The sequence below is a fragment of the Neophocaena asiaeorientalis genome, unplaced genomic scaffold, assembly GCF_003031525.2.
Source record: "Neophocaena asiaeorientalis asiaeorientalis breed wild unplaced genomic scaffold, Neophocaena_asiaeorientalis_V1.1 scaffold327, whole genome shotgun sequence".
Lineage (NCBI taxonomy): Eukaryota > Metazoa > Chordata > Mammalia > Artiodactyla > Phocoenidae > Neophocaena > Neophocaena asiaeorientalis.
In genome coordinates this window covers 6,006,306-6,023,380 of record NW_020174560.1, presented here as the reverse complement: position 1 = coordinate 6,023,380, position 17,075 = coordinate 6,006,306, and the positions used below count along the sequence as shown (strand labels likewise).

At 36.4% G+C, this 17,075-nt stretch overlaps 1 protein-coding gene across 1 annotated transcript in view; it reads right to left on the bottom strand.

The window, feature by feature from the left end:
- BRIP1 (BRCA1 interacting DNA helicase 1) overlaps nucleotides 1-17,075 on the bottom strand; it is a 191,075-nt gene that overhangs the window by 52,225 nt on the left and 121,775 nt on the right. The window contains exons 15-16 of the mRNA XM_024757679.1: nucleotides 1,617-1,776; nucleotides 482-603 (exon numbers count right to left, since the gene is read on the bottom strand). Of these exons, the coding sequence (XP_024613447.1) occupies nucleotides 482-603; nucleotides 1,617-1,776 (282 nt within the window). The remainder of the gene's footprint in view (nucleotides 1-481; nucleotides 604-1,616; nucleotides 1,777-17,075) is intronic.

Here is a 17,075-nt window from a genome sequence, read left to right as displayed (position 1 = left end):
GAAGACAGGGTAAGTTATCTCCTAAACCCTTCTCACTCATTCTGAGTCACTAGAGCATTAAAATAAAATGTCTGGGGCTTCCCTGGTGGTGCAGTGGTTGAGAATCTGCCTGCTAGTGCAGGGGACATGGGTTTGAGCCCTGGTCCGGGAAGATCCCACATACCGTGGAGCAACTAAGCCCGTGTGCCACAACTACTGGAGCCTGTACTCTAGAGCCTGTGCGCTTAAAGCCTGTGCTCTGCAACAAGAGAAGCCACCGCAATGAGAAGCCCGTGCAGTGCAATGAAGAGTAGCCCCCGCTCGCCACAACTAGAGAAAAGCCTGTGTGCAGCAACCAAGACCCAATGCAGCCAAAAATAAATAAATTAAAAAATAAAATAAAATAAAATGCCTGAGGATACAAGAAAAATGTCTAATTAACCTTACACAAAATCAACAACTTCTGTGATAAATAAAACTTCTTAAGGCTTTGCTGGCCTACCTGTAGATCTTTCACATTTGGAAAAGGAATTCCTATTGTTATGACAGCACGGGCGTTGTCATCTGAGAAATCCAGACCCTCACTCACTTTACCACGACAAACTGCCACCAGGAGGGCGCCATCTTAAGCAACAAAAATCAACATTTTTATAAGCACACTCAAAATTCCCAGAAATTCTTATTCTTGTCGTTTTGAAAAGATCTGATTATTAAGTAATTATAATACCAAATTTTAAAGAAACAAAGTTAAAAACTATTATAAAGTTTTTAAAATTCAATGTCTTCGAATAAATAAAAGAAACAAAATTACATTTAGATGCAACATGGTAGAACCAATTTATAAACTGTGTATCTCCCAGTTAAACTATACAGAAAAACCATGTCAGAGTAGTAACTTGCATGTGAGCTGAGCAACTGTGAACCAACTGTTTTAACTTTAAAATACTGAAATTGAAATCACTCTCTTTACCACCAGAATATAAAGTTATCAGAATGATTTAAATAACTCTAATATATACTATATATCATACTGAATCAATATTATATTGAAAAGTATTTAAAACACACACACACAGAATACTCTGTGTATAATCTTACCATACAAGGATATTGACAATTATGTTGTAATATCTTTATGATGTTGCACTGTTCATAAATTACTATTAGCCCTTCTTGTCAAACTTTTTATGGGCATTCTCTAACTTTGAAATTTAGCCTTCAGTTATGTTTTGAAAACTCAAGTTTACCTTATATAATAAAATATAAGCACAAAGTATATTTTTTACATAAAAATGTAGGGCTCATTTGGCTAGTAAGGAAAATATTAATGCATACTCTACCTACCTTCTTTAACAAAACATTTTAGTTAGCGTAAGGAAGTCTCTGGGATAATACCTGAACGCATGCCATTTCATAAAACTGAACTGGCATCTTCAAATGAAAATATTCATAGGAGAACAACTCCAAATAAAAGAATTTCTTTAACCTACTTTATTTTCACTCAGGATTATAAAATATAATTTTCCTCAAGTGCAATTCATTTAAAAAAGATAACACAAATAAAATTCTAACAGCACCAACTTTTCACTTTATGGGAAAAATTTTTTTTCACTGACCATCAAATAATTTCCAATTACCTTTTTCTCCTTTGTACTTGATCGCATCATAGTACATCTGCAGTAATTCATCAAAATCAGTTTTTTCTCCTCTCTGTGGCTCTACAATGACTGTCTTCACCAACTCCAGATTATGCCATACACCAGTGGAGAGCCAACGTTCTTTTAACTTTTCTAGTAACTGGAAAGGGAAAAGAAAAAAAATGTTTTTTTGTGTGTGTGTCCAACTGAACTTACATTTATTTGTTGAAAGACAATGTGACTACAATGGCAAGAGTATTAACCTTTCTGTGTTTGACTCCATAAAAAGAGGAAAACAATTATATGTCATAGAGTTGTTATTGGGTAAATTCACTAACCGATATAGAAAGCTCTGAATGATGTCTGGCACGCAGTAAGAGCTCCACAGATGTTAGCTGTTGTGGCTGCTGTTACCATTACTATTACTACTAACATTACTGCTGCTACTGTTACTACTTCTATCATTGCTATCTTAGGGATTTCAAAAGCAGGAAAAAATTACTTCTGTCAAAATTCATAAATTTTAAGTTATCTCTAAATCTAAGGTGAAGTTCTTAATATCTTTAACTAAAGATACTTTAAATGAAGATTCTTTAAGATCATTTTACCTAGTCCATAGGCAGCTATGCTGTTTTAAAATTTGATCATCATTAATAAACTGAATTGAGTAAATATATAAACAGAGACTCAGGTAGCCAACAAGTAGAAAATATAAAGGCACAAATGGAACATATACAAAAATAAACGTGCTAGATTACAAAAGGACTTTCAACAAATTTCAAAGAATCCTTATCAGATTAACCACATATTCTAACAACAATGCAATTTTAGATTAAAAGTCAATAATATAAAGTTAGTGGGAAAAAACAAACGTACAAGCCCAACACTAAAGATTGTATTCTGAAAGAGCATGTGTTATATGTCAATTATATCTCAATAAAACTGGAAGAAAAAGAAAATAAATAACAACAAAAAAGAACATATGGTTTACAATATATTTTACTTTTTTGGCTACACCACACAGCATGCAGGATCTTAGTTCCTCAACAAGGGATTGAACCCGTGCCCCCTGCAGTGGAAGCACAAAGTCCTAACCACTGGACAGCCAGGGAATTCCCAAGAACATATGGTTTAGAGAGGAAAACACGATAAAATTCATGACATCTTTAGATATGAATGATAAAAAAGTACTCATAATTCAAAACATGTGGGATGCAGTAAAGGCAATACTTAGAAATATGCTTATAACTTGAAATGTAGTTTAAAAATTTTAAACTAATGGAATTATGCATTCTTTTTAAGAAGCTAGAAAATTAAACAGAAAATGCAAAGAAAGCAGAAGTTAATAAACATAAGAGCTGAAATAAATTAAAAAAGACAAAAGCCAGTAGTAGAGATTATTATGATTTAAACTGAACTGCTTTACCTACTTGTTTTATGCAGAGTTCTATGTAATATGGACCAATTATTACAATACAGGCAAGCACCAAGAAATTACTCCAATTCTCTAGAGAACAAAAACTAATTTTTATAAGATGGTTTATTTCCTCAGAATTTTACCTTATCTATTTTCAGAGATAATCTTAATAAGATTATAAAACAAATTTTTCAAAAAAATCATTGCTATGGTCTAAATGTTGGTGGTCCTCCAAAATCTTTTTTTTTTTTTTTTGTGGTACGCAGGCCTCTCACTGTTGTAGCCTCTCCCGTTGCGGAGCACAGGCTCCGGACGCACAGGCTCAGCGGCCATGGCTCATGGGCCCAGCCGCTCCACGGCATGTGGGATCTTCCCGGACCGGGACACGAACCCGCGTCCCCTGCATCGGCAGACGGACTCTCAACCACTCCGCCACCAGGGAAGCCCCAAAATCATTTTTTGAAATCCTAATCCCCAAAGATGAAGGTATTAGGAAGTGGGGTCTTTAAAGGTGATTAGGTCATGAGGGCGAAACTTTCACAAATGGGCTTAGTACTCTTATAAAAAAGATCCCACAGAGCTCCCTTGCCCCTTCCACCACAGGAGGACACAGCAAGAAGCCACTGGCTTCTGACAGGAAGAGGGCTCTCACCCAACCATGCTGGCACCCTCATCTTGGACTTCCAGCCTCCAGAGCTGTGAGAAATAAGTTTCTGTTGTTTACATGCTACCAAGTCTGTTGTATTTTGTTATAGCAGCCAGAACACACTAATCACTAAGAAAATCACTAATTGGTAAAATAGTTCACTGCATATTATACATTGATCATGGTGTCCTGATCAATAAAAATAAAAATTCCCCATAACACCATGTTAACAGGTAAAAAAAATAGGGATATTATTAATTTAAAAATCTTCGAGTGCCTCAACGTTGGCTATTAGAATTTGCTTTTTGAATATGCACTTTCTGAATCAAAGTTTCTCACCATGCAAATTCTTAGTCTGTTCTGGCTGCTGTAATTCAGTTAGAAGAGTGTAAAAATATCCCAAGGATGTAAAACCAGATGAAGTGTGTCATGAATTTGCATAATTGTTGATTCTTAGTAGAATGAAATTCAATGGTGGTATACCTTTTTCTGAAAACACAGATAATATTTCAACTCTTTTTCCTTGAGTCTGAGATAATAGCAATTTCAATGTTTTGAACATTCAAGATCTGGAGAAATACCTAACGTTTTACTTAAGGAAGACCATTAAGTTGATGATTCCAAAATATATTCCATTTTAATAGACTAACATCTATTTAAGAAGGGAATCCTGAGAAATAAGAAACTGGTTCAATGCACAAAATTCCCCCCAAAGAAATCCAGTAGGGAATTTTTCCCCATTATACAGAACAGAATTCAGAATATCAAAGAGTTATACGTGATTTAGAAAACGTCTAACTTCGTGTTCACAAAAGCTTAGAACATTTTAAAGCAGGTATGATATATGCAATATTTCAAAATTTGTTACAAAAAAAGACATTTGATCCACTGATTTTGGATTCTAAGAACTTCAGAAATTTATGGACAATGAAAATGATCACAGGTTTGTAAATAAATCGTGCATATCACAATTAAAAAGTACGATATGCACTATCAATCACTTCAGAACACTTCTATAGCAAATACAGATTAAACTGTCACATGTTACTGGGTCTTTAAAAAATTTTACCTGCAAAATAAAGCTGTTAAGCTTGTTGACATATCTGAAGGAACTTTTAGCTTTAAAATTCTTTGATTCTATTAAATTTTAAAAACCGAATTGTCAGGGTATAATACTGACGTATAAGATTACAATTTGGAGAATAGAAGACAACGAAAAGGAGAAAGGTGGGCCACTCAAAAACAAACTACTTTTTTCTAGGTTTGCATTAGATCTGAAAAACTTTATTGTTAATGCAAATTTTATAACTTGGGCAAAATTTTTTCCCTATATAAATCATTCAAATTTGCTTTAATTTAAAAAGGAAAGACTATTTAAACTATCTAAACATAGTAAGAAGTTATTAAAGTAATTTGTTTCAAGAAAAAATTAATGCAATCTGACACCTATTGCCCTTTCCAAAGGTATATTTAGAGCCAGGTCCAGAGGTATATTTTGGGCAACTCTAGCAAAGCTGAGGCAGCAAGAGACAAAATATCGATCATGACTAGGAGAACTCTTATTCAGAAATCTGCTCTTCAGTTGTATCTATTTTTAATGTGTTGGTGAGAATATGGAGAAATTAGAACTCTCATACACTGTTGTAGGAATATAAGATGGTGAAGGTGCTTGGGAAAGAAGTCTAGCAGTTCTTCAAAAGGTTAAACATAGAGCTACCATATGACCCAGCAATTACACTCATAATCAAATATCCAAGAGAAATGAAAACATATGTCCACACAAAAACTTATATATGTGTTCACAGCAGCCTTATTCATAACATTCAAAAAGTAGAAAAATCCAAATATCTTTCCATTGATTAACAGATAAGTAAAACATGATATATTCATACAATGTAATATTATTTGGCCATAAAAATGAATGAAGTACTGATGCATGCAATAACATGGATGAATCCTGAAAACAACATACTAAGTAAAAGACGCCAGACACAAAAGACCACCTATTGTGTAATTCCATTTATATGAAAGTTCCAGAATAGGCAAATGCATAGGGACAAAAGTAAATTAGAGGTTGCCCAAGGCTGGGGAAAGGAGAAAATGTGGTGGAAGACAGGGGATTAAATGAGTATGGGGCTTCTTTTAAGAGTGATGAAAGGGGCTTCCCTGGTGGCGCAGTGGTTGAGTCTGCTTGCCGATGCAAGGGACATGGGTTCGTGCCCCGGTCCAGGAAGATCCTACATCCTGTGGGGCAGCTGGGCCCGTGAGCCATGGCCATTGAGCCTGCGTCCGGAGCCTGTGCTCCGCAATGGGAGAGGCCACAACAGTGAGAGGCCCGCGTACCACCAAAAAAAAAAATGCATCCACCAACAAGATATAGCACTCATGAATCTCTATGTACTTAAGACATAGTTTGAAAATATGGAAAGAAAAAACTGGCAAGAAATACAATGATAAACTGACCAACTCCCTAAATACTATAGAGGACTTCAACATACCTAAGATATCTACAAATGAATTAGATGAAATTAATATGAATATAGAAGATTTAAATTTATAAGAATTATCAACCTTATTCTAATATATATAGGAAACTTGGCGCTGAATGGAAAATAATAATTCTTTTACATGTGGAACAATATACATAAATTCACAAACGACATCAATAAATTTTAAAAATCTGGAATCATACAGATTCACTGGAAATAGATATTAACAGAAGGGTCATTCATACCAAAACAAACAAATTTATCTACATAGAAATCTGAAAAAACTCCCATAAAATTCTAGGTTGAAGAGGAAAACAAAATGGAAAAAAAATAACTTAGAAACACTGTAATTATTCTAGGTCCTTTGCTTTTCCATATGAAATTTAGAATCAGCTTGTCATTTTCTACAATATGTCAATAACAGCATTATTTAAACAGCAGAACATAAAAACAAATAAGAAGACTAGAAAGGTCTTAAAAATATTTATTAAAGGTAATGTGTAAATTGTCCTATAGGAATACAATGCAATATAATAAGTATAAGTACAAGTATAAGTACAAGTACAAGTATAAGTACAATATAATAAGTAATGAAAATAAATGAACTTGTCATGGATTTAAAAAAGCAAAATGGTAAAAATTATATACAATATCATGCCATTTTTTAAAAACTCAAAAAAAGGCAAAACTAAGTAACATATTGTTTAGAAATACATATGTATTGTGGAATACATGTGTATGTGGTAAAGCCACTTTAAAAAAATAATGAAAATTATAAACTTTAGGGAAGCATTCCCCAACCTTTTTGGCACCAGGGATCAGTTTCGTGGAAGACAATTTTTCCATGGACCTGGGGGGGTTGGGGGGCTGGGGATGGTTTCAGGATGATTCAAGCACACTACATTTACTGTGCACTTTATTTCTATTACTATTAAATTGTAATATATAATGAAATAATTATACAACCCACTATAATGCAGAATCAGTGGAAGCCCTGAGCTTGTTTTCCTGCCACTAGATGGTCCCATCTGGGGGCAATGGGGGACAGTGACACCTGAAGTGTGTTGCTTATGTCCATTCTACTCTGTAATCTCATTTTGGTTTCTGTCACTGTAGAAAACCCTGCTTCACAAAGATAAATGTTGGAAATGGAAGCAGGCTTTTCAGTGCTTTTGTGGCAATCTCAGGATATTCTGCCTTGACTTTAATCCAGAATGTATGGAGATTTGAAGTTGTCTCAAACATACTCTTAAGGCCACTGTCATTGGCGATCTCAAGAAGCTGATTCTCTTCTAGCACAAAGTCGATTCACCTGGCTTATATCACAAATGGGTCACAGATCCATTCCTTCCCAGTTCGGGGGTCTTTTGTGGATGGGAAATAACGCTCAAACTCTTTTGAAAGCTGAGATAGGTGGTCATGCACCAGCTGGGAGAAAGAAGGCCCTGGCTCAGTCTCTTTCAAAATCTCTGCTCATGTTTGAAACATGTCAAAAATCCCAATGTTCACTCGTCGCCCCCATAATTCCATTTTGCCTTGAATGCAGCCACTTTATCTGCCGACTTGAATACAGTTGTCGTTCTCTGAAGTGACAGATTGAATTTGCTGAACAGGTTGAATATGTCACACAAGTAAGCAAGTTTTGCGACCCATTCTGTGTCACTGAAATGTGCTGCCAGTGATGACTGTTTTTCTAAAAGAAATCCCTGGAGCAGCTCTCGTAAATCAAAAACTCTGACCAGTGATCTACCTTTAGAAAGCCATCTCACTTCTGTGTATAAGAGAAGACATGTGTGCTCTGCGTCCATCCACTCACAGAGCTGCGCAAACAGACGTGAGTTAAGGGCATGTACTTTAATGTGGCTGATAATTTTGATCACATCCTGCAAAACGCTGTTAAATTCAGGTGCCATTTTTTGGCTAGCCAGCATTTCTCTATGGATGACACAGTGCGAAAACTCACATTCAGAAGTGACCTCTTTGACCCGAGTAGTCAGAAAGCCGTCCAGTCACGGCAGCCACTCTGTCAGTGCATATACCAACACAAAATGGACAATTCAGCTTTCCTGATATGTAATCATTCAAGGACTTGAATAGGAATAGTTCTACAGCTGTGGTGTTGGTTGGCAACAAAAGTGCACATAACATATTCTCATGTACATCCTTCTGAAAAGTATATCGCACAGAAACAAGCAATGTTGCCTTGCTGTCAACACTGGTAGACTTGTCAACCTGGACTGCATACCATGGTGATTCATTAATCTTAACAACTGTGCCTCAATATCCTCTGCTATTTCATCAATTCGCCCAGTTATGGTGCTAGTCGAAAGAGGAAAACATGCCACCTTTTGAACTGCAGCCTCTCCTAAAAGTTCATGACAAATGTCCCTAGCAGCAGGCAGGATCAACTCTTCACCAATAGTAAAGGGCTTCTTAGCTTTAGCAATGCGGTTTGCCACTAAGAATGATGCTCTCAGTGCAGACATATTTGATGAAGTGGTGGCCTTCAACAGTTGCTTCTGTTCGTGTTCATGTTTTTTTCTTTTGAAAAACTCCGAAGTCTTGTCTTTTAATTCAAGGTGCTTGGTCTCCAAGTGGCTAAGCAGTTTTGAAGTTTTCATGGCTTCGCTGGATAGCCTGTCACCACATATTATATATAAAGCGGGCTTGGAGAATGTGAATCACCTGTAGCAATGAACCCATAATTTAAGTTGGATTCTTGGTATTTTCTTTCAAATGCAGCTTTCTTTCTGTTGGCAGTCTTAGAGTATTCTGCTGTCTCATCACTGGGTCTTTCCCCCTTTTCAAAGAAGCTCTCCAGTGACGTTTGTTTTTTAGTCATTTTGGCTAGGGTTAGCTTGTGGGCTTACCAAAACTGTGACTGAGACAAGAGTGCAGTGTGGGAAAGAGTGGTAAATGGAAGTGGTAAATAAAATAATGGGCAAGCCATGCGTGGACTAAAATAAGTGTCGGATTCTGACTTAAAGCCTGTCACCAGATACAGCTGTACAATTGAAGTACCTCAAATTACTTGCCACTATAAAGCCTGCCACCAGATGCAGCTTAATTGTCACTTGCCACTTACTGATAGGGTTCTGATATGAGTCTGCAAGCAAGTGATTTATTATGGTCTCTGTGGAGTCAAACCTCTCTGCAAATGATAATCTGTATTTGCAGCCGCTCTGCAGCACTAGCATCTCTGCCTCAGCTCCTCCTCAGGTCATCAGGCATTAAATTCTTATAAAGAGCGTGCAACCTAGATCCCTCGCATGCACAGTAGGGTTTGCGCTCCTACGAGAATCTAATGCCACCACTGATCTGACAGCAGGCAGAGCTCAGGCAGTAATGTGAGCGATGCGGAGCAGCTGTAAATACAGGTGAAGCTTTGCTCACTCACCCACCACTCACCTCCTGCTGTGTGGCCTGGTTCCTAACAGGCCATGGACTGGTACCAGTCTGTGGCCTGGGGACCCCTGCTTTAGGACAATTATTAATTCTGTGGGAGTGAACAAAGTGATGGGAATTTGAAGGAGCATCCAGATAACTTTAACAGTAATATTTAGTTCTCAAGTGATAGTTTTGATGTTTTCATTTGATTAATATAATTTATGATTCATATATAGATGATACATTATGTGATCTTATATAAATAATCTATTTCTTATTTATGTTTTTAGTAATACCAAGACAGTGGGGATAGAGGATGAAGATAAGAAAACAAACAACAACAAAAATATTAATCGCTACAATGTGCCAGAAACAACATCAGAAATCTAAGAATAAAGCAGAGAACAGGACAGAAAAAGTCCTTGCCTTCATGGCACTTATAGTGAAAGAATATTACATACCTAAAGATGCAGAATAAACACAGCCTAAAACTCCAAATTTTGTATGTATTTAAAGCCCCAACTGCTCCTCTACATGAATATTCATATGTCCGATGGCCTAATAAAATTCACCAGTTAGATATTTCAAAGGCACCTGAAATGTTTCATAAAAGACCAAATTTATACTATTCTAGTATTTTTTTATCAACAAAGAATATCACCATCCACTGAGTTGCTTTGAACAATGAATCATCCTTAACAATTCCCTCTCCCCCTCATCACCCATATTCAATCTATTACCAAGCCTTATTAATTTGTCTTCCAAATAACTCTCCATATCCAAAGCCACCAGTTCAATCTAAGCTATCATAATCTCCTGAAGGACTACTCTGATAGGTTCCTAACTGGATTTTCTGTTTCTTATCTATCACTCCTAGATCTTTACATTTCAGCCAGAGCAATATTTTCAAAATACAAATCCTACCACTTCATCTACTCACATCTCCACTTTAAAAATTCAATAAGGGGTAAGTCAACAGCTTCTCCTTGCCTCCATGGAAACCCTGATTCAACAACACATGGACCAGTTACTGTTGTAAGAAATCCAGAAAACAGTTAAGAGGTTCCTACCTCCCAGATGAATATAAAACCAGCTGCATTGAAGATGGTAGGAAAATTTGTGGCATAACTTTTGTCTTTGTCCCCTAACCCAGCTCAGCATGGTGCAACTGGGAGACTTCCAATTCCCAGCTTCTCCCTAAGGGAGTTAAAAGGAGATTGAAACATATGTCTAATGTGCAGACTTTTAGGGGGGCTACCCAGGGGACTGGTTTCTGTCTTGCCTGAATCTATGCACTAACAGGAAATGTTCCAGGTTGGGGGCCGCTGAGTACAAAGGCAAAGGTTTAAACTAGCATGCACTCATTTGCCATAGTCTCTTCCCCTGGTTCAGCACTTAACTACTGTGATAAAATCCCCAACTCCCAGCTTCTCCCTGAGGATGGAAATTATTGGACCATACGTCCAATGTTCAGGCAGGGAGCTGCCTGAGGGACTGGTTTCTGTGCCACATATCTCAGAATACTGACAAGGTACAGCATACTCTAGATGCCAAGGGGCCACTGAGAACAAAAGAGAGCTGAGCAGCTTGCTGCCACTGCAGAGGACTAGGAGAAAGAGGCTAGTACAGCTTGGCGGCCTCTACCTTGGATGGGGAGAAGAGAAGAGTGGAGAATGTACAACATTCCACCTTTTTTTGGGGTGGGGGTGAGGGGGATGTCCTGAGGGACTAGTTTCTGCTTACTTAACTCAGAGACCTGATGGGACCTGGCATATTCTAAAGACCTGCAGAGAACAAAAGAGAGCTGGGTGGCTTGCAGCAGTTCCAGAGAATCTGTAGTACCACAGACAAAAACCAGAGGGAACAAAAAATTATAAGCTCTTGGAAAAAAAAAAACTGGAATATCCTTCTAATCAGGAATCTACACATTCAAGTCAAGAGAAGGCACATCCACAGATAAGGTTTGAGAGGCCTCCAGAATCTGCAGCTGAGTTAACTGGTGAAGATCTTTCCCTGTACAAAGCCAGTTCATAGAAAACTGGGAGAGGTGGCTGTTTTTCCAAATGTGTAGATACAAACCCAAAGTTATATGGAACATGAAGAAACGGGAAAATGGCCCAATCAAAGGAACAAAATAAATTCCAGGAATCAACCATAAAGAAATGGAGGTATATGAATTACATGAAAAAGAATTTAAAATCATCATCATAAAGATGCTCAACAAGCTCAGGGAAATGAAAATGAGAATTTCAAAAAAAGAGACAAAACACAGAGCCAAACAAAAATTTTGGAGCTGAAGAATACAGTAACTGAAATAAAAAACTCACTAGAGGGGTTCAACAGCAGCATGGTCAATCAAAATAAAGAATCAGTGAATTCAAACACAGGACATTTAAATGATCCAGTCAGACAAGTATAAAGAAAAGAGAATGAAAGAGAATGAAGAAAGCCTGGAGGATTTATAGGACATCCTCAAGCAGACAAATATACACAAATGGCAGTCTCAGAAGGTGAAAAAAGTGAGAGAAAGGTACAAAGTTTATTTAATGAAATAGTAGCCAAAAACTTCCTAAAAAGGGTGGAGGGAGGGAATGGATATCCAGGTTCGAGAAGCCAACAGACAGCGAAAAAGGTGAATCCAAAGAAGGTTACACTGAGACACATTATAAACAAACTGTCAAAATCAAAGATGGAGAGAATTTTGAAAGCAGCAAGAGTAAAGCAAAAAAGCAAAAAAGGAGTGGGATGATATATTCAAAGTGCTGAAAGAGAAAAAAAAAGTCTACCTACCAAGAACACTATGTCCAGTAAAACTGCCCTTCAAAAATGAAGGAAAGGGCTTCCCTGGTGGCGCAGTGGTTGAAAGTCCGCCTGCCGATGCAGGGGACATGGGTTCGTGCCCTGGTCCGGGAAGATCCCACATGCCACAGAGCGGCTGGGCCTGTGAGCCATGGCCACTGAGCCTGCGCGTCTGGAGCCTGTGCTCCGCAACGGGAGAGGCCGCAACAGTGAGAGGGTCACATATGGCAAAAAAAAAAAATTTAAAAAAAAAAATGAAGGAAAGATGGGAGGGGGAGGAGTATAGGGGGAAGGGAAGGGGACAGGTGGAGGAGGAGGAGGAGGAGGAGGAGGAGAACACTTTCACAGAATAACAAAACCTGGGGGAGTTCATCACCACTAGAGCTGCCTTACCAGAAATGCTAAGGGGAGTCCCTCAGTTCAAATCAAAACATGCTAGACAGTAACACAAAGCCATAAAAAATGGACTTTAAGTCAAAAACTGTTAGAGACAAAGAATAATATTATATATTGAAAATGTGTCAATTCATGAAGATATAATAATTATAAACATAGAAATGCATAAGAACAGAGCCCCAAAATATATAAAACAAAAACTGACAGAATAGAGAGAAATATAGTTCTATAATAATATTAGGAAACTTTAATATCCCAATGTCAATAATGGAAAAACCAACCAGACAGAAATTCAAGGAGGAAAAGAGGACTTGAAAAATACCATAAACTAATTAGACCTAACAGACATATATACAACACTCCACCTAACAAAGCAGAATACACATTCTTCTCAAGTGTGTGTAGAACATCCTCTAGGATAGACCATAGGTCAGGCCACAATACAAGTCAAATTTTAAAAGGATTGAGTGGTTTTTCTGACTATAATGAAATGAAATAGAAATCAATAACAAAGAAAACTGGAAAAGTCACACATAAATGAAAATTAAACAACACACTCTTTTTTTAAATTGAAGTATATTGATTTACAATATTATATTGCTTTCAGGTGTACAGCATAGTGATTCAGTATTTTTTCAGATTATATTCCCTTATTTTACAAAATAATGGCTATAATTCCCTGTGCTATACAATATAAACAACACACTCTTAAACAATCCCTGGATCAAATCAAATATCACAAGGAAAATTAGAAAATACCTTGATACATATGAAAACAAAATTACAAACATACCATAACTTAGAGATACAGTGAAACAGTGCTATGAAAGATATTTTAGCTGTAAATGCAAACATTAAAAAAAGAAAGATCTCAAATACCTAACTGTACATTTTACAGTATAGCAAATTAAACCGAAAACTAGCAGAAAGAAAAAAGAAAGAGCAGAGTAAATAAAATAGAGAATAGAAAAAATAGACAAATAAAAGTTACAAAACTGACAAATATTTAGTTAGACTGACTAAGGAAAAAAAGAAGACTCAAATTACTTAAACCACAAAAGAAAGTGGAGATATTACGAGCAACTTTACAGAAATAAAAAGATTATAAGACAATACTATGAACAACTGTATGCCACCAAATTGGTTAATAATCTGGATGTAATGGATAAATTTCTATAAACACGTAAGTCTAAAAAAAAACTGAATCATGAAGAAAATAGAAAATCTGAATAGACTTATAACAAGTAAGGAGACTGAATCAGTAATCGAAAACCTTCCAACAAAGAAAAGCCCTAGACCAGATGGCTTCACTGATGAATTCCATCAAATATTAAAGAAGAGTTAATATCAATCCTTTTCACACTTTTTCAAAAAAATGAAAAGGAGGGAACATTTCCTAACTCATTCTAGAGGCCAGACTTACCCTGATACAAAAGGCAGACAAAGACATTCAGGCAAAGAAAACTACAGACCAGTATCCTTTACGAATATCACCGCAAAAATCTTCAACATATGGGACTTCCCTGGTGGAGCAGTGGTTAAGAATCCGCCTGCCCATGCAGGGGACATGGGTATGATCCCTGGTCCAGGAAGATCCCACATGCCACAGAGCAACTAAGCCCGTGTGCCACAACTATTGAGCCCGCACCCTAGAGCCCTCATGCCATAGCTACTGAGCCCGTGCGCCACAACTACTGAAGCCCACGTGCCTAGAGCCTGTGCTCCGCAACAAGAGAAGCCACTGCAATAAGAAGCCTGCACACTGCAACGAAGAGTAGCCCCCGCTTGCTGCAACTAGAGAAAGCTTGTGGGCAGCAATGAAGACCCATCGCAGCCAAAAAATAAACAAATTTAAAAATTGATTTAAAAAAATCTTCAACATATACTAGCAAACAAAATTCAGCAACATACCAAAAGTATTATACATCAGGACCAATTGGGATTTACTCCTGGAATTCAGGGGTTGTTCAACATATGAAAATCAATCAATGTAATATACTACATTAATAGAATGAAGAAAAAAACCCACATGATCATCTCAATTGATGCAAAAAAGTAATCTGACAAAATTCAGCACCCTCTCATGATTAAAAACACACACACGCACACACACACACACACACACACACACACACACACACACTCAAACTAGGAATGGAAGGGAATTTCCTAAACATATTAAAGGTCGTATATGAAAAGCCCACTTCAAACATCATACTCAGTGGTGAACAACTGAAAGCTTTTCCCCTAAAATAAAAGGTATTCAAATTGGAAAGGAAGAAGTAAAACTACCTCTGTTCACAGATGACACGGGCTTATATCTAGAAAACTCTAAAGAATCCACACATACACACACACACAAACTAAAACAAACCAAAAAAATCAGTTTTTAGAGCTAATAAATGAGATCAGAAAAGTTGCATGATACAAAATCAACATGCAAAAATTAGTTTCATTCCTATATACTAACAATGAACAACCATAAAAGGAAAGTTCTAAAAAAAAATTTCCATTTACAATATCATCAAAAAGAATAAAATACTTAGGAATAAATTTAACCAAGGGATAAAAGACTTGTATACTGAAAACTACAAAACTGTTGAAAGAAATTAAAGAAACATAAATAAATGGAAAGACATCCAATGTTCATGGACTGGAACATTTAATATTGTTAATGTGACAATATTACCCAAAGCAATTTACAGATTCAGTGCAATCCTTACCAAAATAACAACTTTTTATTTTTTGCAGAATGAGAAAAACGTATCTTAAAATTCATATGAAATCAAAAGGGATCCCAAATAGCCAAAACAATCTTGAAAGTAAACGGACAAAGTTGAAGGACTAACATTTCCAAATTTCAAAACTTACTACAAAGATATAGCAATCAAACAGTGTGCTACTGGCATAAGGACAAACATATAGACTAAAGGAATAGAATAGGGAGCCCGGAAATAAACCTTCGAATATACAGTCAACTGATTTTCAACCAGGGTGCCAAGACCATTCAATGGGGTAAAAAAAGTCTTTTCAACAAATGATGCTGGGAAAACTGGATAGCCACATACCAAGAAAAAAAAAAAAATCAAGTTAACCCTTGCCTATACCATACATAAATTAACTCAAAATTACCAAAGTATAAGACCTAAAAACTATAAAACTATTTGAAAAAAAAATAGGGCAAAATATTCAGGACACTGGATTTGGCAATGATTTCTTGGATACAACACCAAAAAGCACAGGTAACAAAAGAAAAAATTGGACTTGATCAAAATTAAAAAATTTTTGTGCATCAAAACATACTATCAAGAAAGTGAAAAGGTAATCCACAGAATGGGAAAAATATCTGCAAGTCATTTATCTGTTAAGAGATTAATATCCAGAATACAGAAAGGATTCCTACAACTCAAAAACAAATAATCCAATTCAAAAATGGGCAAAGGACTTGAATAGACATTTCTCCAAAGAAGGTATACAGATGGCCAATAAGCACATGAAAAGATGCACAACTTCATTAATCATTAGGGAAATGCAAATCAAAACTACAATGAGATACCACCTCAAACTCATTAGGAAGGCTGCTATCCAAAAAACAGAAAATTAGTGTTGGAAAGGATGTGGAAAAATTGGAATATTCATACATTGCTGGTGAAAATGTAAAATGGTATAGCTACTATGGAAAATAGTTTGTCAGTTCTTATAAACATAAAATTACAATATGATCCAGCAGCAATTTCCACTGCTAGGTATATCACCAAAAGAACTGAAGGCAGGGACTCAAACAGATAGTTGCACATCAATATTAATAGCAGCATTATTCACAATAGCAAAAAGGTGGAAACAACAAAAGCATCCGTCAACAATGAATGGATAAACAAAGTAGTAAATACATATAATGAAATAATATTCAGCCATAAAAAGGAGTGAAATCCTGATACATGGTACAATGTGGATGAACCCTGAAAACATTATGATAAATGAAATAAGCCAGACACAAAAGGACAAATGTAGTATGATTTCATTTTTATGAGGTACCTAGAATAGATAAATTCATAGAGAAAGTAAGTAGAATAGAGTTGCTAGGGACAGTGGGGTGGGGGGCGGGGAACGACGAGGGGAGAATGAGGAGTTACTGTTTAGTGAATACAGAATTTCTGATTGGGATGATGAAAAAGTTTTGGAAATGGATAGTAGTGATAGTTGTACAACATTGTAAATCTACTTAATGACACTGAATGGCTAAACAGCAAGTTTTAGGTTATGTATATTTTACCACCATTTTCTAAATTGAAAAAATATAAACACACCCACACATGCAAAGACAA